The following is a 22904-nucleotide window of genomic DNA, read 5'->3' on the forward strand; positions in this document are numbered from 1 at the left end:
TCTCTTTTGAATTCTGTGAAGGAGCTCTAGCTTTTTTTCTAAAGCCCAGTGTCCGCTAGTTCACCAGCTATGGCGTGGTGCCAAAACATTTTGTTATGGCGTTTAACCAGTAGCCTGAGCTGGCTGGCAAGCCCCGGGGAACACGGGGCTGGTTTTCCTGCGTGTCCAAACCTCTACTAGCGCCAGCTACGTGAAGACAACAACAATACCAAAGAACGGAGAACCAAGAGCAGCATAACCATTTGACATTGGTTTTTTTTCTCCGTGGTATGACAAATCCACCAACTTGTATGACTGTCAACTGACAGACCCAAAAACTTGGAGTTTCCGAAACTCGTCTCAATGGCATCTTATACTTGTAGACTCTTGGTTCTCAGCAGATGCCGAGATTTGGCATTACGTTACAATCAATTCATGTCGTCCGTGTCGCTTGGATCGCGAGAGGGCGATCGCTTTCCGCCCCGCATTTTTGTTTGCGAGCCTTGTCGAGGGTCTGTTCCAGGTACCTTCGTTCCAATTTGATTTCAAAACTCTCCTCGCGAGGAATCAGTACAAAAGCTCCAAACTTTATTCCGCGAAATCCTGCTTTGGGGGAGGTCATCTTCTTACTTTGGTGCCACTGCTCTAAATTCTTTTCCACTTTCTTTTCCCTGGTGTCATCGTCGTGGTTTGGCAGTCTTTCATTGTTTTTGTTGTGACCTTCTCATTGAGTTCTTTCCGTCCATCTTTTCTCTGGGCTCTTGCTCTTCTCCGCCTCTCCCAGCCTCGCCTTTAGCTTCAATGTGGATGCATTCTCCATGTGTTGCGTAGATTAGAGCCAGCAGCAGATATTTCATCTGGTTTTGGACTGCGATCTCTCCTTGGAGCATTGCTTTCAAGACAATCAAGGCCTCTCACGGTGTGCCAAGCTGTTTGTAAGTCGTAAAGAAGTCCCAGACTGTTTGCACTGCTTGCTTACCGCATCATTATAGCTCTCCACTTCCATTCCTTCCTCGGTTTCGTGGCCTTTTGCCTGAGACAACAAAACAAAAAGCAACCACCGAGCAAGAAGGAAGGAGAAGGAGAAGAGAAAAAAAGTCGTCACAGTAGTGAGGTGTGAGGAGAGGAGGAAAACATCCAAAGCTTTTCGGCTATGGCAGACAGTCCAGGAAGATTGCTTTCAAGCATTTGTTTAGGTGGTGGTGGCGCTGGCGGCTATGGAAGCAGCGGCAGCGGCCAGTCCTCGGCAAAGTACGGCTGCGTAAATATTTTCCTCCATCTCTTCGATTGGAACCGGAGGCTCTCCAAAAAAGGCCTCTTCTTGAGCAAGAAATTGCTGCCGTCAACGCTAGGTGAGAATGAGAGCGAGCCAGAGAGAGAGAGAGAGCTCTCTCTCTCTCTTTCACTCCCTCCAATCGAAAAATAAGCATGCATTTCTAATTCTAGATTTGCTCTGTGTGTTTGTGGCCAACCACAGAAGGGGCTGAGCAATCCGGGAAGAATAGGAGGAGAAGAAAGAGCAGGAGCAACAAGGCAGCCATGGTGGTGGCGGCGTGCGAGGAGCGTTTGCCCATGGCAAAGTTGCTCCTGGTAAGCTCCAAACATTTCAACCATGAAAAAGAGAACTTTTACTTCTTTCTGGAGATTCGACTAAAAAGGAGAATGCTGTGTTTGCTACTCAGATTGCTGATGAGAAGCGGACGAATGGCAGCAATTTCGATGACATTCCAGAGGAAAACGAAGAGGAAGAAGGCGAAGAGGAGGAGGAACTAGAGCTCGAGAACACCACCAATGCCAGCAAAGATAACTTGATGATCACCAGCGGCAGGAGCAGCTACAGCAGCAGCGACAAATGCTTTCCCTGTTCTTCGGAGACTCGCTCGCTCCAGGAGCTCCTCCACACTGACCACGACGATTACTACCACCACCAGTTCGCTGCCTCTCCTCCCAAAATGCTGCACGAATTCCTCGACCCGGCCGAGCAAAAGCCGCTTTTCAGCCTTCTCATCCAGGAGGCCAAAGCAGCGTCGACATCGTCCTCCTCCATAGCTCTCCCAAATTCCCGGGAAGAACAGAGCCACCAAGCTCCCAGCTCCAGAAACCCAAAGAGGAGCTCCAATTCCCTCTCCAGGCAAGTTTCCTCCGAGAGGCCGGCCTTCGCTCGCAGAGCAAACTCTCGCAAGTCCTCATCCTCGTCGCCCATGACCACTTCTTCCTCGTCTTCCTCCTCTACTAGCAAATGCCCCCGTGTGGCAACTGATGCGAGTCTTGGAGTCGCGGCTTCTGGATGCGGTGGTTTCAGCAGAAGGACGTCCGGGCTCTTTCTCGAGGCAGCCGCAAAGATACTTGATCCACGGGGCCAGTCGTCGAAGACGTTGACCAGGGTTGGCCACCTTTCTTCGCGGAAGAAAGTGCCCGTCTCGAAGGTACCACTCGACCACCCCGCCACAGCCGACGAAAGTAAAGCCGCCCCGGAAGAACACAAGCACAGAAGATCATTCGAGGTTCTTCCCTCGGACATCCAAAACTGCTTTGCAAACTCCTCCAGAGCATCGCTGCGCGAGAGGAGATCTGTCTCGGCACCTTGCTCGCCCGGTCCCCGCGGAGAAGAGAAAGAAGGCACCGTCCCATACACTAGCTGCGCGTCCATCCGCTCGCTCATGGAGCTCTTCCTGGACGACCTGGAGGAGGACATGGAGCTGAGCTGCCTGAGCCGGTCTCTAATCTCTCGATCACCTCGCGAAGACCTTCAAAAACTTTCCGACGCAGCACCCCCCGATGATCACAGGCACTTCCGCTCCATCCATCTCCCAGATGGACGCGACCGCACGGTGGACGAGCTCGAAGAAGGCGACTACGTAAGCTTTCGGGACTTCCTCACGAAGGCGAAGAAGCCTAGTGCTACTCCAGCTCCTCCAACCGAAGTGGAGGAGGATGCCTCCACTGCCGACGAGCAGCAAGATGATTGCTGCCATGTCCCCAGCGACCACCACGAAAACTTTGGATTCATGGTCCACAATCCTTTGTTCGAGGGCAGTAACTCCCCATCATCTTACTACTGCAACGAGGAGGAGCTCGGCAACGATGACGACCGAGGTCTGGAGGAGATCCTCAAGTCCATCCTCACCCAGACGAGCGATCAAGCCAAGCAGCACCGGGATCCCTCGAGACTGACATGGCTACCGGATGAAAGCAGCAAGTTGGCAGCTCCAGATCAAAGCTTCAACATGGTAAGTTTGCGCATTCTTCCTCATGATCATCGGTAGAACTAGAGTTCTAAGCTTTCTTTCTTCTTGCAGTATAACAATACCAGCACCACCATCATTAACAACAAAGATGGCAGCAGTAGCTGCTCGGACGAGAGCCATCAACTGGACAGCGATAGCGTGGAAGTCACCTCCGAATCCAACTGTGGAGAGGACTGCGGTCAACCCAGCCCGGTCTCGGTGCTTGACTCCCCCTTTGACGATGATCTTCCGGGAAAACGAGGCAAGAGGGGCCCCTCGAGCAGCAGCAAAAGCAGTAGAAAACGACTAGACTTTTCTGGTAAGAATCCACACTTTTTTTCCTTGCGATCTCATTATCTTTTTTTTGTTCTTGCTTAGATGATCGTCACGCTCGGAGTGTAACCAGCAGCAACACCAGCAGCAGCAGCGCGAGCTCGCCAAGTAGCATAGTTCGGTTTCAAAACTTCGACACCAACGCGCTGGAGGAGGCCGAGGAGTACATCGCCATGGTCCTGGAGGAGTCGGGTATTGGCTACCATGCAAACGCGGTGACGCTGCTGGTGGCCGAGGCCAAGAGCGGTGGCGACTTCAACGCTGGGATCATCGGCGGCAGCGTCTTCGAGAGGCTCGAGGACCGGATGCGGGTGCAGCAGCTCATCGAGCACCTCGAGTCGTGCAGCACGTCGTCCAGTGCCGAGGATCGCCCCAGCCACCACAGCCTCGAGAGCCTGAGAGCTCACTACGGGAGCTACCACGAGTCGAGGTCCCGGAGGAGGATGGTGTTCGACTTTGTGAACGAGATCCTGGGATCCATTGTCGCCAGGCACCTGGAAGATCACCACACGCGGGTTAGAACAGGGAGGCAGCTTGCTCAGGAGACTCACCAGCGGGTTCTCGAGTGGAAGAGACAGGCGTTTGATAGCATCCACGAGCTTGTTGACATGGAGATAAGTAGAGTGAGGAATTCTTTGAGTGGCAATCTTGGCGTAGAGGTCTCCGAGATTGGGCTAATCTGCGAGGAGCATATTTTCAAGAGCATGGTGGAGGAGCTGGCCAGGGACCTCGTAACCTCATAAAAGTCGAATGTAGAGGCCTTCTCTACGTACCTATTGTAAAACTTCAATTTATTTATTTTTCTCTCGTTTACGTGAGTGAGAAAGCTGGATGTAGCAGTGTCAAATAAATGAATACCAACATGACCATACCTCTTCAACGAGAGAAGCAACGCGAGGGTGTATTGCCATTGCGGAGAGTATTTTCTTCCACCTGGAAAGCTGAACCAGGAGTACTTCTGGAGATTGTCAAGAGGACGACTTACCCACCCAGGTAGCGCACGAAATCAATTCTGTGTGAAGTCGAAGTGCTTCTAGAAAGAACAATGGCAAGTTAGAGCTTTTGTTGTTTTATCTTCACGCAGCCAAATTTCCCAGAAGTCTTTGATAAAGTCTCGCTTGGTACTTCGAGTCCTGGACCATAAAGAACGTCAAATCGGATGCACTTTGCTACGAGCACACATACCGAAATATGACTCGGACTGACGCCAATGCGGAGCAGAAAACCGGAAGCTTTTCAGATTTTACCAGCTCACTGTTCAAGGACGATTCCAGCAGCCGCAGCACAGCCAAGATACTAGGCTCTTTTTCGCAACCTTTGGTGATTCAGGCTCCAGAGATTCGGCAGGCTTGTCACGGGCAGCGTCGACGACACATGACATGGAAATGTCGGTGTCTGGGGCTTTCGTCTTTGGTCTACCCAAGCTTTCTTGTAGCTGCCTGAGATGGATCATGACTTCATCCAGGGTGGGACGTCTACAGGGATCCCGCACAAGAACGAAGCGAATGAACTCCACCACAGGGCCAAAGTTTCCAACTTTCTCTGCTTTTTCGTTTGTAATAAGCTCCTGGAGGTTGATAAGCTTAACCATTCAGCTTCACAAAATGCTTTTCCAGCGCTTACCTCTGAATTTGTCGTCACGCGGATAAAGAAACGCATCCAATCTTCGTCATAAAGAAGGTACTCTGCTGCTAGGAGCTCGTAGAGGAGGCACCCGAGGCCCCAAACATCCACTGCTTTTCCAACACATGTATCAAGACTAGCATCCCCTCCTGTTCGCAAAAGCTTGAGCATTTCTGGACTTTTAACGTATTCTGTTCCCCTGTTTCGAACAGTGCATTCTCCTCCCTGAAACACGGACGCCTGCAAATATAGGAAGTCAAAGAAATCAATCACATTTTGCTTTTTTGAAATATAATAAATTTTACTTTGCTCTGGCCAAAGTCTGCGAGGCACACTCTGAATGGTAAAGGATGTGAATTTTCTTCTGATGGTGGCCATGTAGGATCCCAAAACTCTTCCTCTGAAATAACAGAGTCAACAGGTTCAAGGAGAACATTGTCACACTTCAGATCATAATGAACGACGTTGTGAGCTTCAAGAACTTTCACCTGTCCCATCAAAAGTGAGCTACAAACATAACCAAGGTAGAGCTTACCGCGTCAAGAACTGCAGCATACACCTCAAGGTAAAGCGGGAGCCGGTCGACAAAGGACTTGCCCGATTTATGCGAATGCAAGCCTCCCTGATTTAGCCTCCATGCACGAAGGCTGCACTTGTAGTGCTTCAACACGAGCACAAAAGTTTCTGATTCCAAGCCGTAGTCAAGCAACTGGCTGATTTTCGGTTCTCCCAAGAACTTCTCCAAAATCTGGACTTCCGAGTATACGTCGAAAAACTTGCAAGGTTCGTAAGGTCCTTTAGGAAGTTCCACAGTCTTCAGAACCACTAGCCTTGGCCCATCTTCCTCATTAACTGTGGCTTTGTAGATCTGTATACAGAAATACTGTTAGTCCACATATAACCATCCCGAAAGAGACCTGCGCAAATGCGCCATGAGCTATACGAATTCGATTCCTGTATAGTGACGAGTTGAAAAGTCCTCTCCAGGAAAGCCTTAAGATTCTGAAGGCAGAGTGATGAAACGCTTTCATCCTCTCCGTTAAGCAGGGAAGCAAATAAGAATTTGCTACATGATTCAGATCTGGATGCAAGTCAAGTTGAACAGTTTTCCATAGCAAAACAGCAAGTAAATAGAAAAGGATACGATAAAACAGGAAGAATGGAGCGTTGAGTTTCTGCTTCTCAGTTTGGAACCTATCACTGTATCTCTGGTCCAAAGTCCCCCTATGAAAAAAACTCAGGACAAGCTTAGTCCAAAGCGACAAGAAGGAAACAGCACATACTGAGGTGTTAGCATCAAAGTTATGTAAAGCTCGAGTAGAAAAAGATGGAGGCTCGAGTTCCGGTAAAGTCTTCTTTGCGAGCGCTCCATTTCGTAAGGCGTGGTGAGCTTGCAGCTGCCACCTGAAGTTTGCCCGTCTCCTGCCAGAGAAACGCCCGGCGACTTGTTTCCAGGCTTGGAGACCTGAATCTCTGGCTTTGCCTCCTCGGCACTGTTTTCTTGATCGCCCTTCCTAGCAGATCTTGGAAGATTCAGCTTCGGTATGAACGGTCGAAACGATGCCTTGCCACCCTCGTTTGCTAAGCTTCCAATGGAATCATCCTCAGAGTGAGTGAGAGACTCTGAATCGCTGCTGTCGTTGTCACTGTTTGGTCGATCCTGTCCATCTTCTTCTGCAAGTTCTCGCTCCACCTCTTCGTTCAGATCGAAAAACTTCCCAGTGTAGACCACTTTCTCAGGAGCAAAATCGCCTTCAATATCCTCTGCTAGATTGTTCTCGTCAACTGTCACTGGAAATGCGACCTTTTCACTCGCTTGCTCGTGGACAGGATGCATTGGAACCGCAGGCTTCATAACCTCTTGCCACTTCTGTAGAAATTCGTGCCTGCCGGTGAAGGGTCTGCTTAGCAAGTAGCTCTCGCACGATGATGACTGTACCGCGCTCAGAGTTCGAGCTGACAGGAACCCGAGCTCCAGCTTTGGCATGTCTTTGGACAAGGACTTCTCCAACTTCTTATGCACAAGGCAGGACTTGTTCGAGCCTTCTAACTCTGGCGAAAGTAAGCAAAGTCCTTTTTTCAAGCCTGCCACTGATGGTGTTGTGACGTCGCTTGATACACTTGACTCCATGCTCGGATGGCTGGTTTCGGACGTACGTGCGCTAGGATCTCCAACATTCTTAGTGCGAAACGAACTCGCCGAGCTCCTTAGCTGCGATGCCAATGCCTTGTTTATCCTGACTACGTCCCTCGGAGTCGCTACTTGAGAGGCCTCGTACTCCAGGGCAATCTGGTGAACCAGGAAATCCATCACTCTGAGCTGCTTAAACCTCAGAGTCACGTCGTCACTTTGATTTTGCGCCAATGCCAGCAGCACTTGTACGTGTACCGCACACTCAAGTGAGAGCTGCTCGTCTCTAACTTCCGCCTCAGAACAGGGAGCTTCATTATCCGAGCACCAGGCTAAAGTGCAGCTGTTCTCGCTCACTTTCTCGAGAGTTGGCTCGGCAAGTTTCAGTTTCCGTCCTTGCAGCAAGTTGACGTAGTAGAGATGTATAAGCCGAAGGAAATGGAAATCCAGGAAGGGATAAGCATAAGCCTTCCCTAGAAATGGATTTCTTGCAGCCGTTCTTCCCAAAAGCGATTGGCTGAGCGTCGTGCGATGCCTTTGGCCATGGAAGCTCAGCCCGAAGATACTAGCCAAAAGCTGAAGACTGGCTATCTCTAAGTTCGTGGCTGCAAGGTAGGAGAGGTTGTACGAAACACTTGCCGGACCGGATACTTGGCCACCTTCTACCGCATTACCGCCAAATCTCTCAGTTCCCCGCTGCTGCCTGTTGGTTGATTCTTGAGGTGATGCAGGTACAGGATGAGGAACTCTCCCTGAGATACCTTGCCTCTGTGTGCAGAAAGGTATCAAGTTCCGCAAATCTTCTCTGACGTGCTTCAAATGGAAGAAAGCAGCTTCATAGTCTTTCTGAGGGATCATCTTCTTTTTGCTGAAACCATCGCCCTTGAGCAGCTTCATCAGCAGTCCTGTAACAGGATTCATCAAAAACTCCAGCAGTATTCGAGTTTTTCCCGGCAAAAGCAAGTTCTTCTCTCTGTCTGCCTTCCTCTGGATGAGCCCGATAGTTAGCCGAAGAAACGAGACGAGGTTTATAACCGGAATCTCCTCGCACTGCATACTTGGCAACCACCTCGGTAGCCAGCTTGAGAAAAGATCACCTGTGGGGTCTGATAAATCGCGAAACTCCAAAGGCTCCCAAACACTCCACAAAGACTCCTCCAGAAGATCCCAAGTGCAGTCATGGCAGGCGTCCACAACGACCCACTGTGAATAGCGTCGAATGAACTCCCAGTTCTTGTCGATCAGCGTGTTCCACAGGAGATTATCCAGTTCCCTTTGCCTACAGTGCGAATTCTGCATGCATATAGCGAATAGCCGTAGAATGTTTTGCATAACTAGGAGCTCTCCGCCACCCCACGAAGCTGGACCTTCGGAAGAAGAAAGCAAGTGTAAAACTGCACCCACCTCTGCTCCGCAACGCTGAAATACTAGCAGTGCACCACCTTCCTCTGGCCATTTGCAAGCAAAGGAGCTTAGAACCTGCAGGAGTGATCCGAGCGCGACCCACACTTCCCAGAGCGACACCATCTGTTCTGTCTGCTTCCCATCGTTTTCCATGACCCTGGCTTTGTGGTCTGACAAAGTGGCCTTGATCCTCGACTGAATCTCCGAAAGCATCAAAACTGGATATCTGCTACCTTGAGACTTGTGCTCATCGGACTCGTCGAGTACGTGGATAATCTGAAAGATATGCTCGTGTGCCTTCTCCGGAGAGCCATCACAAACTGTCCGCACCAATTCTTCGACAAACGAGCTAATCAGTAGCAGCTTACGTGGTCCTTTGAACTCTTGTACAAGCTTTCGTCTTGTCTGTGCTAAAGAAGAGCTTCTGTTGGTAAGCATCACAGCCGCTGCAGATAGAAGATGACATATGACAGCTGATGCCTTAGTCGAGTTGGATGAGACCTCCTTTGTACCACCCCGAGGGAGCATTAGCCTGAAAGCTCTACTTGCCTTCAAACTGGTCTTTTTTCCACCTGATCTGCCGCCATTCGGAAGTGGGAATCCTTTTACGGTTGAAACAGCTCCTACTCTCTTTAATACCAGCTTCAGTAGCACCTTGGCAAATCCACTTGACTGGCAAGAGCTTTTAAAAGTAGCTACTTGTTGTCCTTGAAGAATTGCGTTTATCCCGCTTGACGAAAACGGACAGAATGCCACAGTGGCTGAATGATCTTCATCGCTTGCATCCGGAGCAGCACCGACAACAGGATAAGAATGCATCACTCTATCTTGCTCCAGAACCTCTCCTGGAAGATCACCGCAAGGAGAGACTTCCCCGCGACTTCCTTCGAAGTAGTAAACTTGAATGAGGTCGATAACAGCATCCACTGCTGTCCCAGCTATCAGATCAGCAAAAACAGCTGCAGCGATAGAGGATCCATGAACAATAGCGGATAGCATGTTGCTGAGATGCACCATTTTCTCAAGGTTTTCCACTTCCCTGCTACTATCCTGTCCTTCCTTCCCCTCTACATGAATAGAAAACATTTCCTGGTCACTGTTCTTACCTGCACTGCTATGTCTACACACCGAGTCTAGAATGCTGCTAACTGCGTCCTCCAAATGCGTGAGGAGAAAAGCACCTATACTGCTACTAGCTTCACCTGGAATAACCTCTATAACCTTTAAAAACGCTTCTACCACCTTGCTCGCACCTCTTCCCCCTGAGTCGACAACTAGCAATGCCTCTTCTAACAGTCTCTCTAAAAACCTTCTGTCTAGCCATTCTAAAAGCCTCAGCCATCCGTTGTTCTGCACACTAAACGAGCCACAGCACTTGGACGAAGCGTAAACCCCGTCAGAACCTGTCTCGTGGAAAGTATTCCAGTTGATTGCCGTGTCCCGAGCACTTGGCACAATGCCTCTAACGCTTTGTCCAATAACGTTTTCGGCGCCATTTTCATGCATTCCACCCAGCAGAAACTCCACCAGAGCTGCTAGGCCTTGGCGTCTTTCTTTGATGCTGGAAACCTGTAGCTTTGACAGTGCCGACTGCTCTTCCTTTGAAAGACGAGCACTAGGAAACATGCCACTCGACTTACACTCGAACAGTGTCATCCCCGAAATGAAAAAGATGAACTTCACCTTGTGTCCAGCTTCTTTCCAAGAGTTAACGAGGCAGTCAAGAAACCCGCGAACTGCAACGCCACCTACAAAACCTTCCTTTTCCACGTAAAAGTTGTTGAAGACAATGGCACCAAGAGTACCGATCCGCCGTGCATCCTGTTCCATTGAAACACTGTCCCATAGCTCCCACTCGTGCACCTGAAAAGCCTTCTCTGAATAAAAACTGACACCCAAACTCTCGCGTGACGTATCCGCCGAGAACCTGCCCTTACCGATTTTCAGCTTCCCCTCCGAGCAATCGAACCTCATAATAGTCCATCTCAAGTCCCGGGTCATCACTAGCAAATCCACACCTTCAAACGTCAACACAAATGGAAAATGGGCCAGCCAGCACGAAAAGTCCAAGTGCCGAAATCCGACATCCGCAAAGTTTGTGCTGTCCACCAGTTGTCTCAGAACTATCTGAAACTCCGCTAAAGCTCCTCCAGGCTCGACCATGCACAAGAGCTGATGGAACGCTGTAGCAGGCATGATGAGCAACCACTTGACGAACAGACTATGAGCTTCGGTGCCACCGCCATTCTCTCGCAACTCAAACCTGGACTTCCTGTAGGCGGACAGAACAACAAAAGTCCCGGCCAAGATCGTCAAGTAGCTCGCTGTTACTGCTCGGAACCTGTATGCCAGCTTCACCTGGCTTGTAAAAAACTCCTCACCACTGCTTGGAACGATCCCTCTAGTCAGCCTGTCATCACTGATCTCAACCCAAAGACAACAGGACGCGGGGCCAGAGACTTTGAGCCACTTCTCAATCCCTTCCTTGGAGCCGACCAAAACTCTAACCAAAACTGGCTCTTTGGAAACCCGTGCCTCGCTAAAGAATTCCCTGATCCTGCTCTTGTTTCGAAACAAGCAAGCCTGAAGAGCGCTTTCCTCCCTCTCCGGAAAAATGATCCCTTCCGAGAGACCGGGAATGGCATCGCTACCACCCGCAGAGAAAGCCAGCCATGGCTCCACCATGGCTTTCCTGCGCCGCCAGTCACAACCTGCTCAGTAGCTGCCAAGACCAAAACCTGTTCTTCGATCGAATGCCGGGAGCCCAGGAATCCAACACTAGGAAACTAAAGCCTGGCAAGAACATCGTCATGTAGCGGCCCGATATCCTCATCCAACGCGGCTGGAGCAAACGAAAACAGATTTCAGCTTGTGGCAGCTTCCAATCCAGCATTTTCAATCGAGAGGCGAGCCCATACCTCAATGCCGATGAAATCCTGCCTTCTCCGCGGCATCCAGTCGCCCCGCCGCCGCAGTCCCATGGGGATCGCTCGCAATCCTGCCTCTTTGCAACAAACCCTAGAATCGCCAGGCGAATCGAGGCCGTCCGTTTGAAGATAGCGGGAATTTCAAAGGCACGGGATTTAAGCAGTTAGCTGGTGCCATGTGTATACTTCCCGCGATTTTTCTTTTCTTTCTGCCGGTGTTCTTCATCTAGGCCATGCCCTGTCAAAGTTTCCACATCGATGGCGCTAGGGTTAGGGGTTCAAGCGATCTCGATTGCTTCTACGTCGCTGGTGGAGGAGAAGCGAGGATCAGCGATTCCGGAGCGCCAGTGCGAGCGCGTAGCATTCGCGAGAAGAATCTCTCCGCATGAACTTTTGCAGCTATGCTCGTCAAGAGAAAGGGAGAATGCCGTGGGAGTGAGGTTTAGAAGGAGAAAGAGAAATGTGATTGCCGCGGGAGCGCCAGCGCCTCCGCCTCCATCGCAGGTATGTTTGAATTCCTTTACTTTTTCCAGACTATAGATTTTGACTTGCATAAGTCATCAGATAGATCGGCCTTTGGTGGGTAGCATGGCACCAAACTTTGAAGCCGAGGCTGTCCATCACCAAGAGTTTATCAAGGTACAAAAATCTCTACATGTTTTCCAAAAACTCGATTTGAGTTTGTTCTTGGCAGGTCAAGCTTTCCAATTACATTGGAAAGAAGTTCGTTGTTCTTTTCTTCTACCCCCTCAATTTCACCTTCGTTTGCCCGACAGGTATCTTGCTTTTTCTTTGAAACTTTGTTTCATTCTCTGCGTGTGTGTTTTCAACAGAGCTAACAGCGTTCAGCGATCGGTACGGTGAGTTTCAAAAGCTCGACACTGAGGTGCTCGCAGTATCATCCGACAGTGTAGTAAGCTCAAAATCCATTATCACTGGTTCTGTCCTTGACATTTTCCTTCCAGTTCTCTCACCTAGCGTGGATCCAAACTGACCGGAAGTCTGGGGGACTTGGGGAACTCAATTACCCAGTTGTTTCGGATCTGACCAAGGCAATCACCAAAGCCTATCGCGTGTTGCTACCCGACCAGGTCTTTCTATTCACTCACCGATCACACACATAGAACATAAGAGGCAAGGCAAGAACACATTTTTAAGTCTCTCGCAACTACAGATGGCCTTAACCTTTGCATAAAAACCACAGGGTATTTCCTTGAGAGGATTGTTTATAATCGACAAGGAAGGCATCGTTCAGCATGCTACAATCAACAATCTTGCTGTTGGACGCAACGTTGACGAGGCCCTCAGGCTTGTCCAGGTAACTTCACTCGTTCTATATGTTTCACGTCGACAAAATCGTTTCTTTTAGGCCGTCCAATACGTGAAAGTGCATCCGGACGAGCTATGTCCAGCGGGCTGGCAGCCTGGGGAGCACGGGATTAAACCAGATCCAAAGCACTTTGCTGCTGTCTAAAGCCGGGTTTCTTTCTTCCTTTTGGCTCTCGCAACACCAGGTAATACGCTCTCATCTCACATGAAAAGCTTTACAGCAAAAGCTCTGCAGATTTGTCGTGCGTGCCGTGCTGAATAGAAAAGCATCAAGTGGAGAAGGCTCACGTTGCAAAAGTTGGAAAGGCTGCTGGATGCGATAGTACGTCTTTTTTTCTCCTCCTGCATTCTTTTTGTTCCAAGTTTTTGTCGGAGTGAGGAGCTTCCCTTTGTTCTTTCTATGAGAGAGAAATTGTGCAAGCAAAGAAATCCAAGAGAATGATCAAAAGTTAGCATTAAAAGCAATGGAATCCAGAATGGCATTGGCAAGCTGGCCTGGGCATCTTCTTAATTGTTCGTCACCCTGTAGGGAATCGAACCTGGGTGGAGGCATTTAAAAGCCCCCATGGGTAGGGCAAAGAAATTTTAATACGGGGCAATTTTTTTTGTTACTGGCAGAGAGGGGAGGGGACGATAGCTGCGCTCGCGCTGCGAATGGAGGCGCTGGCTCTCGCATCATCCACATCGCCGCTGTGGATCTTCTCCATTTCCTCCTCGTCCTCGCCGCTGGCTATGCCGTTGTGGAGGAGCGCGCCGCCGATGTTGCTGCTGCCGTTGCTGGACGGGTTCTTTGGCGCCAGGAGCGCGGCGATTAGGTCAAGCGGGCGTGCGTGAGGGAGGATTCGCGCAATGCACAAGAGGTACACACAGATGGGCCGGGAGCAAATGCTGCTGCCCAATTTATTATAGTTACCACAGGGGGAAAGAGAGGAAGAGATTGTAGTTTATCATAGGCTATAGTTCCTTGATTTTTTCTTCATTCTGGTAGAGGATTCTGGTAGAGGCAGCGGCGGGGTTAATCCGGGCTATAGTTTCTAATGGGTTAGGCCTGGGAAGAAAGAAAAAAAAACAAAGAGACAAGGGGAGATAGCGAGAAAAACTGGGTGTTAGATGATGGAGATAGGAGCATGCAGGAGGTGCACGGGAGCATTGTGACACCAACACTGGTTTTGTCGCTGCTGGATTTGGATCCGAGCAGCAAGAACAGGTTGGAGGGGTGGCACTCTCCCGAGAGGCCCGACGAAGACGACGAGCTCGACTCACACGAAGACGAAGAAGAAGAAGAAGAAGAAGAAGAAGTGGACGAAGGATTGGGAGTTTTGGTAGCGAACACAAAGTGTGTGCTCGCTGGCTTCCAAAAGGAGACGTGGGTGCTCCCACTTGCTGGGCTCTTGTTGCTGCTGGGGTGCCGGGGACGAGACGACACCCATCGCTACGAGCTCCAGCAATCCGTCGTCCGCCAAGGTGGAAAATCCCGCGGGCCGTGGAGGTGGCGGCGGTGGCGGCAGCAGCAGCAGCAGCAGCAGCAGGACGGGGGAGTCGCCTATGCCGCCGTCGGCGCAGCCATCGTCCATGCCACCTCCGATTCCAGTTCCAGCGTTCCTCAGCAGCGACGAGCCCGTGCACCCGACCAATGGCGAGCGGAACTCGTCGGCGGCGTCGTCCGAGAGTGGGAAGAGTGCTGGCGGGGACGCTGCCGGAGGAGGAGGAGAAGGCGAAGTGAAGAAGGAGGTGGCGCGGCTGCCCGAAGTGAAACCGGGGCCGGGAGGAATCCGGAGGAAGAGATCAGGTGTTTTGGCCAAGAGGAAGATTACGTGGGTGGATGATCACGGAGTGGACATAGCTCAAATCAAGGAGTTCGAGCCCAGGTACAACTCTTCCTTTTTCTTGTTTTTTTCTTCCCATTTTCTCTCTTTTTTTTGCTGCGATTCTTTTGGTGGTTGTTCTTGTTTGACTCTTACTCTCTGCGTCAAGATTCCGTCAGCTTTAGTGGGCTGGTCTGGACGTGCGTGTTTTGACTCGGGCATTTTTCCTTTTCCGTTCTCCACTGTTCTTGCTCTTTTACCTTTTATCCGTTCCCAGCTTTTTGGGTGTTCTCGTTGGTGTTCTTAGAAGTTTTAGTGCAGTGACTCCGAGGACTCCGATGAAGAGGGCGATGACGAATCCCCCCAGTCGTGCTCCTGCGTTATACAATAGCATCGAATTTTCGCTGGAGCGATTGACACCAAGAACAAGAGAGCTAAACCTTGTTTCTGGGACTGGAAGAGGAACAAGAGGATCAAAGCCACCGGGACGGTCGCTCTGTATATTGGCTGTATTTCTACTGGCGCACCCGTCCGGGCTCACTACTTAGCATTGTCTTCGCATTCCTCAAAACGCTGAGAAATTTTTTTGTACGGTCTTGTAATGTTCGTACGGTACCTTGCAAACCCTAAAACATCAAATTTAAATGGGCCCAGTGTCCTTAATTGCCGCCGACAACGTCCTCTCGTTCTAGAGAGCTATGGCTGCTGCTACTCTGGCGCACATCGTCGCAGTGCCCATTCTGCTCCAGGGCCACATCGCGCCCATGCTCCACCTCGCCCACGCCATCGCTCGCACCGGCAGGGCGATCGTGTCGTTCATCACCACGGAATCTCACGCGCGGGCGCTCGCCGGATCCAAGCACTCGTGGTACTGGCAGGGGATTGACGAGTCGCGGCTGCGATTCCTGGGATTACCCGACTCGAGCGCTCGCAGTGGGCAGGGCGAGTGGATCGACGAGCAGGGACGCTGGCGGGGCGGCATGGACGCATTCGCTGGCGCGATAACGGGGCATATGGCAATGGAGGCGGCCCTGGCGGCGACGATCGAGGGCTTGGAATCAGTCGATTGCTTCATCTCGGATTCTCTCTCCCCGGTGCTCGATCCAATCGCTTCCAAGCTCGGGATTCCTTTGGCGGCGCTCTGGACTGGGTCAGCATCACTGTTCGCCTTGTATCTCGACATCCACGACAATGGGTATATTCCAGTGCAAGGTAGAGAATCGTTTTGAACTTAAAAACTGTTTCAAAGAGTTGTTCTAGGCGGGAAATCGAGCGAGCGGGTGATAAGAGGAGTTCCAGGAATTGGGGAGCTGCAAGTCACTGATCTTCCAACTACTCTCTACACGGATCAAATCGATCCGGGATACCAGAGAGCCTACATCGGGATGGCCAGGCTCAGGGAGGTCCAATTCGCAGTAGTGAATGCTTGCGAGGGGCTAGAGGGCGAGGTGTTGGCGGAGATCAGGAAGAGTCACCCAAATCTCCTTCCAGTCGGGCCTCTCGTCAAGATCCCTGGCGACGCTGATGACAATCACGGCCCCTTGAACAGCTCGAATGTAGGGCTGTGGGACGAGAATCACGACTGCATTACCTGGCTGGATTCCAGAGCACAGCGCTCGGTCATCTACATCTCATTCGGGAGCATGAGCGACTTTCGATTCGAGGAGATCGAGAGCATCGGGCAGGGGATTGCAGCCACCGGGCGATCGTTCCTGTGGGTTCTTCGCGAGGAGCTCGTGAGGGACATGCCGGAGGATTTCGTCAAGATGTTTGCGAGAAGGACGAAGGAACAGGGGATGGTCATCCCGTGGTCACCGCAATCCCAGGTTCTAAACCACAAGGCCGTGGGAGGATTCTTCACCCATTGCGGCTGGAGTTCGTGCATGGAAGCCATCCTCGCTGGAGTTCCCATGCTTGCGCTGCCCCGGTTTGTGGATCAAACGTTCAATGCCAAGGTGGTTTGCGACGATTGGGAGGTGGGACTGCGGATGATCCCAAAGGGCGATGTTGATGGAGTCGTGAGTAGGGAGCGCGTGGAAGTGGGGATCAATGCGCTGGTGGAGAAAGGTGGCGAGCTGAGGAGCCGCGCGATGGAGTTGCGCAAGAAGGTCGGAGCTGGATCACGCGAATCTATCGAGGGGTTCATCGACTCGATTCTGGAAAGGAGGAAGGACTGACAGTTTGTTTGGTATCAAAGCAAACTAATCCTCGAGTGGGAGTGTGCCACAAATCAAAATGGTATCGATCAAATGAAGCACAACACTCGAGAGAAGTGGCTGGAACTCATCGAGAATTGTGACAATCTTTCTACTGCCCGGCGCATTCACTCGGGAGTCCTTGGCCAACACTCGCATCTTGATGTTTTCGTGCTCAACAAGCTTGTGGGCATGTATGGCAGATGCGGTAGCCTAGCGCACGCCCGAGAGGTTTTCGATGCCATTGCTGCCAAGGACGCCTTCTCCTGGCAACTCCTGCTATCAGCCTGTGCCCGCAATGGACCGCTCGGGCAAGCCAGAGAAGTTTTTCTCCAGATGCCTGACAAAGATTTGGTATCCTGGAATTTGCTGCTGGGAGCAAATTCTAAACACGGATCTCCCGAGGATACCAAGAAGACCTTCGATTCCATGCCGCAGTGGGATTGTTTCTCGTGGACCATCTTGCTCAATGTATATGCCCAAGCGGGAGAATTGGAAGACGTTAAGAAGATCTTTGATAGCATTCCAGATAAAAACATCTTCATGTGGCGCACTATGATCAAGGCATTTCATAAAGCTGGTGATGCTGTAAACGCGAAGAAGTGTTTCCACCACATTCCATTGTATAACCTTGTAATCTGGAATGCGATGCTTACAGCTCATGCCCAAACTGGGCATCTAGTAGAAGCGAGAAAGATATACGAGCAGTTTCCGGCATGGAATCTTGAGTCCTGGAATATAATCCTGGCCGCGTACGCCAGGAATGGTGAGCCGATGGAGGTGCGTGAAGTGTTTGAATCCATGGAGCAACGGAATCTAGTGTCTTGGAACTCCCTTCTTTGGGCATATGTCCAAGGCGGGCATCTAAGAGAGGCCAGGCGAGTGTTCCAATCAACGCCAGAGAGGGATCTCATCTCCTGGAACACGCTGCTCGATGCGCACTGCCAGCACGCCGGATCGATCGACGAGGCGAGGCTGCTGTTCGATACGATGCCACATCGCGACGCGGTGTCATGGAATTCAATCGTCGCGGGGTACGCGCGGGCTGGCAATCCGGAGGAAGCCAAGCGTCTGTTCGATAGGGCTCCTCAGCTGGATCTTAAGATCTGTACCACGATGGTAGCGGCGCTGGCAGAGAGCGGCCAGATCCAAGAAGCCCGGGCGCTCTTCGATGGGATCCTCGAGAAGGATTTGGCGCTCTGGAACGCTCTGCTCGCTGGCTGTTGCCTGCGTTCGCAATCGCTGGAAAAAGCGCTGGAAATCTTCGATGCGATGCCGCGGGTGAATCTCTCATCGTGCTCGTCCCTGCTCTCGTGCTACTCTCGATTCGGGGAGCTGGAGCGCGTCAAGCAGTTCTTCGATCGAATGCCGCAGCAAAATCTCGTGTCCTGGAGTTGCATGCTACTCGCGTATGCGCAGAACGATCGCCTGGATCACGCCAGGAGCTTGTTCGATCAGATTCCAGAGCGGGACCTCGTGTGCTGGAATTCGATCTTGGGAGCGTATGCCGGCAGTGGCGATCTGCACGAATGCCGCAAGATCTTCCAAGAAATCCCGGATCCAAGCGTGGCCTCCTGGACATCGCTTCTCACCGCCTTCGCGACCCAAGGGCATCTCGCGGAAGCCAAAGAGCTCTTCGATCGATGCCCCAATCGAGACACGATCATCTGGAACGCGCTGCTGGCGGCGTACGCGACCAGCGGGCGACCAGCGGTGGCAATGGATCTGTTCACCAAAATGCCCGATCAAACGCCCATCGCTTGGACTTCCTTGCTAGCAGCATTTGCCGCGAGGGGGCATCTTTTAAGATGCGAGGAATCCTTCGCGGCGATGAAAACTCTCCACGCCCCTGGGGAGGCGTGCTTCGTGCTGGCCCTGGCGGCGTCTGGTCACGGGGGTCGCGTGTTCGATTCGCGCCGCCACTTCCAGTCAATGGTGGCTGACTTTGACCTGGAACCCCGGAAGCAGCACTACAGCTGCATGGTGGACGCGCTGGCCAGGGCGGGCTACTTGGACGACGCGATGGAGCTCCTGGAGAATATGCCTTACCGCCCGGATACCGTCGATTCGATGTGCTTCCTGGCCGCGTGTAGGAGCCACCAAGGCGACCGCCCCCTTCGTCTTCTCCACGAGGGCGACAAAGAATCGTCCACTTACGCGCTCCTGGCTAGCATTTCCAGCTCTAGAGTCACTGCTCCTTGATAGCAATCGATGGTATTTATGGATTAGAGGGACAAGGATCTCCGATCCATGAATTTGTCTAGATGATCAGGGTTTCTTGGACGAGGCCTCCTCCTCCCGGTCGACCACGGCGTGGAGCAAGCTATCGTCGTCCACGACCATCTCCATGGGCGAGCTGCCGAGGCCGTCGGCCACGGCCAGCAAGATCTGCTTGAGCTGCTCGCGGAACTCGGCGAGATCCACCTTGCCGTCGTGATCCATGTCGAACATCTCGAACGCCGACTGGTAGAGCGCATTGAGCTCCTCGGGGGTCTTGCTCACCGGGAATCCGCCCACAGTCTCCAGAAGATTGAGGCGCTCCAGCGCGACGCGGAGCTCCGAGCGCGAGAGGACGCCGTCGTTGTTGACATCCAGCTCCTTGAACTGGGGATCCACGGCCTTGATCAGCGCCGCCTCGTCCAGCGCGAAGTTGCGCACAGCGTTTCCATCCAATAGCACCACGCCCATCGCCAAAAGCACCGCACACAAACCTTGCGTCTTCGATTCGCGCCACGTGGCCTCTTAACCGTTAGATTGTGTCGCTTATGCGAATATGCCCTAAATTTCGCGCCACGTGGCCTTTAAAAGTTTTTGGCCCATCGCGCGGGCAAGCCCTAGAAATATCGAAGGCATGGCTATGGCGGAGGAGAAGAGAAGAGAGGTTTTGCTCGACGACGACACGCTCATCGCCATTTTTCGGCTGCTGCTGCCGCGATCGCTTGCCAGATGCGCTGCGGTCTGCTCCCAATGGTGAGTCTCGATCGAGCTTGCAGGAAATATGTCCCTGATCGATTCAATGCCTTGCTCCAGGCACAGGCTAGTAACTTCACAGCTCATGAAAGACGCATGCAGTAGACATGGGGGTTTACTGTATAGCGATCCCTCGCGTTGCAAAGAGATTATGATCAGAACGGAGCAGTTTGATCGACTTTTTACATGCAACCCGAGCGTTCTTTCTTCTCAAGCTCACTCTGGCAGGTAAGCTCTAATTTTCGTCTTGTGATTTTCCAGCCCGAAGTTTCTCCAGAGTGAACTGCTGTCACTGGTCGATGGACACACTTGCAACAGGTTCCAGTGATAATGTAAGCTCGTCTAGAAAAAAAATTTCTTACGTTTTCTTGCTTTTAATGCTTTATTTCATGGTGGCAGACTGTTAGTGTTTGGTCGATGGATTCCATGCAATGCATGGAAGAATACAGAGTTCCAGATAGCGTCGCAGCTGTTAAGTTTGATGGAAGCAGAGTAAGTTCTCTAGTTGCTGGCCAATTCAAAGACTTCCATCCAGATATTCGCAGCGGCTGGCAAGGATGTCCACATATGGAAACGTGGGAACCGCGAAACTCTTCGAGTTCTTGGAGGTCACAACCAACGCTTGCATTCTATGCAGTAAGACTACGCTATCGAAGCTTGAAATGTTTTTTCTTGATTGTTTTCCTTTCTGTTAGCTGCATCGATCCTGAGTTAGCGGTGGGCTGTGCGGATGGCACAGTAAGGATTTTTGACATGTACACTGGTCGCTGCTCGATGCTCTTAAGGTGCGTTCCTTTTTTGTTGAATGAAACTCTCAGACGTTCTTTGCAGGCACCACACGGAAAAGGTAACGTGTATCAGATCTTTAAATAAGCCCAGTGTACTAGTTAGCGGCTCCTATGACTGCTCCGTGCGACTGTGGGATCCTTTGTCGGGAGAGAACGTTCGAAACTACTTTCCGGCTTCTTCAGGTGCAGTCGCTCAACCCTTCGCAACTTCTATGAACTTGATAGCTCATCCCCTTACCAACAGGCATTTCCTGCCTTCATGTGGGAAAGGACAGGATTGAGCTCATCGTTGGAACTGTATTGGGCGACATAGATTGCTTCGATATCCGGTACAATCTCTTCCAACTGCTTGGTTTTCAGCTAGTTTCAACGTTTTTTCTTTTGTAGAGTCGGAGGTAGGCGGCCTTTGTGGTCTAGGCGCAGTAGTAACGGTCCAATCAACAGCATCCACTGGCCAACCTATACACTCGACAATTCATGCATGATAAAGGCGATTCTGATCGGGGGAAACGATGGCAAGCTGCATCTTATCAATAGCGACACCGGCCGCACCTTTCGTACGTTTACGCGCGACGGTCACTCTTCTCCAGTTTTATCAGCGAGGCTGGGACATACTCGGTTCGTGTCGTGTCATGCCGATGGCACCGTGACAAGGTGGATATTTGATCAAGGACGTACCCGCGTCGGCTTCGCCATCTGCCAAGCGTGTTAGATCTAATCAACTTCGTTATCAAGGTAATACTCTCCTTGCTTTTTTCTTGTTTCCTAACGCCAAATCATCCCAGACATTTCAACAGAACATGAAAATCCAGAGACTAGTCCGCTGCATTGCTTTCAAGCAAAGTTTCTCGGCTTTTCCGGTCTTTGGAATGCGTATAACTTTCCTGGAATCCTCGAACCGCACGACTGTTGTCTAGCAGCCAGCACCAGGTTCTCGTTTTCCTAGCAATCTCTAGCACCAATTTTTTCTACTGTGTCTCCAGATGTGAGCGAGACAATGGCTTAACTTGAGTATAAGAGTCGCAACATGCTTTGAAATAGCCGTCAAGCTCAACGCTCAAACAATTATATGGGTACGCTTATGATCCGCCTTGTCTAATAGATCGACTAAGTTACTGCCTAGAAGGAAGTTTTACCGTACGTATAGCTCCCAAGCTACCGGAAGAACGATCTTCGCTGCGACGATCGTGAAGTGCTGCTGTCTCACCCAGCCCCCACCTCCGCATGAAGGCCTCCGTCTCCACATCCTCCACTAGTCCAGCTCGCGTCTTCATGACGTGCGTGGTGGCTCTGTGGAGCTCGACCTCGGCAGCTTTCATGATGCACGCCAGATCCAGGTCGTCCTCTTTCTTCCAGGTCGGGACGAACGCCTGGAAGTCGACGGAGTCCATCGCCGGCTCTGGGCTGGAGGAAGGAAGCTGGAGCTTTGGAACCGGGGCGGCTATGGGGATGTAGCGCGTGGAGGCGGCGTCGCCTTCGTCCTCCTCTTCCGGGATGGGTGCCAATATCCAGTTGCCTTCGTAGACTGGGGATCCCAGAGGCTCGGGGGCTTGAGCGGACTCGTCGCCTTCTTCGAGCATCTTGAGGAACTGTCGCGCGACCGAGTTGGCCTCGTCGTAAATGTTAGTGGCAGAGCGGTCAGTGCTATCAGCGGTGTGGTCCTCATGGATCTTCGGTGTGACTTTGGCGATGGCAAGCTCCTTGCCCGTCTCTGCTATGGAATCCACCTCTTCCTCCGAGCCGGTTGAGTCGTCCAGGCTGTAGTCTTCTTTGGAGATCTCCACGGGCTCTTCGATAGTCGGCTTCTTCTCGCGTCGCTTTGATGATGCGTCGGAGGTGCTCTGGATCTGTGCTTGCACGAGAGAGCAAAGCATGGAGTCGAGGCGGCTGTCCGGGGCGGTTCTCAGGTCCTCCTCGTCTTGGTTGTGATCTTCGCCACCTTGGTCGTTGTCCGAGCAAGAAGACGAGCACGCCTCCTGCGCGAGGCCTGCGAGATCGGGCATCGACTTGAGCGACTCGGAGCGGGCAAAGAGCGTGGACGAGACGTTGACGAGGCCGCTGAGAGGACGGAGCCGCCGCCAGAGTGCTGGGCGATTGTGCTGCTGCTCGTTGGCGAATCGGCAGCTCTCGGTTCGGATGGATGGATTTGAAGGAGCTGGAACAGCGGTTGTCGCAGCACCGCCACCACCACCA

At 51.7% G+C, this 22904-nt stretch overlaps 8 protein-coding genes across 11 annotated transcripts; 6 read left to right on the plus strand and 2 right to left on the minus strand.

The window, feature by feature from the left end:
• Nucleotides 1-579: 579 nt before the first annotated feature.
• On the plus strand, nt 580-4350 carry LOC9640613. Its single transcript, XM_002971923.2, has 5 exons — nt 580-1331; nt 1457-1569; nt 1662-3209; nt 3279-3525; nt 3585-4350. Exons 1-5 carry the CDS (start codon nt 1133-1135, stop codon nt 4280-4282), a joined length of 2805 nt encoding a protein of 934 aa, XP_002971969.1. The 5' UTR covers nt 580-1132; the 3' UTR covers nt 4283-4350.
• LOC9640614 lies at nt 4306-11683 on the minus strand. Of its 2 annotated transcripts, XM_024676725.1 has the most exons (11): nt 11616-11683; nt 6446-11539; nt 6307-6386; nt 6080-6243; nt 5698-6030; nt 5468-5650; nt 5163-5402; nt 4725-5106; nt 4529-4672; nt 4412-4480; nt 4306-4366 (listed from the first exon to the last, which is right to left on the minus strand). In XM_024676725.1, the coding sequence occupies exons 2-8, from the start codon at nt 11380-11382 to the stop codon at nt 4798-4800; spliced, it is 6246 nt and encodes a 2081-aa protein (XP_024532493.1). In that variant the 5' UTR covers nt 11383-11539; nt 11616-11683; the 3' UTR covers nt 4306-4366; nt 4412-4480; nt 4529-4672; nt 4725-4797. The 2 variants fall into 2 exon arrangements, with proteins under 2 accessions (XP_024532493.1, XP_002972187.1); XM_002972141.2 differs by lacking the exon at nt 4306-4366 and having other exon boundaries at nt 4438-4480; nt 4525-4672; nt 6080-6386.
• A 187-nt stretch (nt 11684-11870) lies between these two features.
• LOC9650374 (2-Cys peroxiredoxin BAS1, chloroplastic) lies at nt 11871-13399 on the plus strand. The gene is made up of 8 exons (XM_002971924.2): nt 11871-12128; nt 12189-12263; nt 12319-12400; nt 12458-12537; nt 12590-12715; nt 12829-12942; nt 12994-13138; nt 13189-13399. Exons 1-7 carry the CDS (start codon nt 11883-11885, stop codon nt 13096-13098), a joined length of 828 nt encoding a protein of 275 aa, XP_002971970.2. The 5' UTR covers nt 11871-11882; the 3' UTR covers nt 13099-13138; nt 13189-13399.
• A 133-nt stretch (nt 13400-13532) lies between these two features.
• On the plus strand, nt 13533-15403 carry LOC9640615. 2 transcript variants are annotated; one of them, XM_024676735.1, is made up of 2 exons: nt 13533-14821; nt 15075-15403. In XM_024676735.1, exon 1 carries the CDS (start codon nt 14081-14083, stop codon nt 14777-14779), a length of 699 nt encoding a protein of 232 aa, XP_024532503.1. In that variant the 5' UTR covers nt 13533-14080; the 3' UTR covers nt 14780-14821; nt 15075-15403. The 2 variants fall into 2 exon arrangements, with proteins under 2 accessions (XP_024532503.1, XP_024532502.1); XM_024676734.1 differs by having other exon boundaries at nt 15080-15403.
• Nucleotides 15109-16937, plus strand: LOC9640616 (UDP-glycosyltransferase 85A4). The gene is made up of 3 exons (XM_002971926.2): nt 15109-15267; nt 15451-15970; nt 16019-16937. Exons 1-3 carry the CDS (start codon nt 15109-15111, stop codon nt 16933-16935), a joined length of 1596 nt encoding a protein of 531 aa, XP_002971972.2. The 3' UTR covers nt 16936-16937.
• Nucleotides 16938-16990: 53 nt separating this feature from the next.
• On the plus strand, nt 16991-19227 carry LOC112346885 (pentatricopeptide repeat-containing protein At4g02750-like). Its single transcript, XM_024676730.1, has one exon. The coding sequence runs from the start codon at nt 17008-17010 to the stop codon at nt 19153-19155; it is 2148 nt and encodes a 715-aa protein (XP_024532498.1). The 5' UTR covers nt 16991-17007; the 3' UTR covers nt 19156-19227.
• Nucleotides 19146-19665, minus strand: LOC9640617. The gene has a single exon (XM_002972142.2). It carries the CDS (start codon nt 19639-19641, stop codon nt 19222-19224), a length of 420 nt encoding a protein of 139 aa, XP_002972188.2. The 5' UTR covers nt 19642-19665; the 3' UTR covers nt 19146-19221.
• A 116-nt stretch (nt 19666-19781) lies between these two features.
• LOC9650375 (F-box/WD-40 repeat-containing protein At3g52030) lies at nt 19782-21798 on the plus strand. Of its 2 annotated transcripts, XR_002992596.1 has the most exons (11): nt 19782-19923; nt 19984-20151; nt 20201-20255; nt 20323-20415; nt 20459-20559; nt 20619-20708; nt 20755-20894; nt 20956-21040; nt 21099-21446; nt 21497-21641; nt 21695-21798. XR_002992596.1 is itself a non-coding variant. In XM_024676731.1 (10 exons), the coding sequence occupies exons 1-9, from the start codon at nt 19805-19807 to the stop codon at nt 21421-21423; spliced, it is 1176 nt and encodes a 391-aa protein (XP_024532499.1). In that variant the 5' UTR covers nt 19782-19804; the 3' UTR covers nt 21424-21446; nt 21497-21779. The 2 variants fall into 2 exon arrangements, 1 of the variants encoding a protein (XP_024532499.1); XM_024676731.1 differs by having other exon boundaries at nt 21497-21779.
• Nucleotides 21799-22904: the final 1106 nt, after the last annotated feature.

Source organism: Selaginella moellendorffii, unplaced genomic scaffold (genome assembly GCF_000143415.4).
Source record: "Selaginella moellendorffii unplaced genomic scaffold, v1.0 SELMOscaffold_18, whole genome shotgun sequence".
NCBI lineage: Eukaryota > Viridiplantae > Streptophyta > Lycopodiopsida > Selaginellales > Selaginellaceae > Selaginella > Selaginella moellendorffii.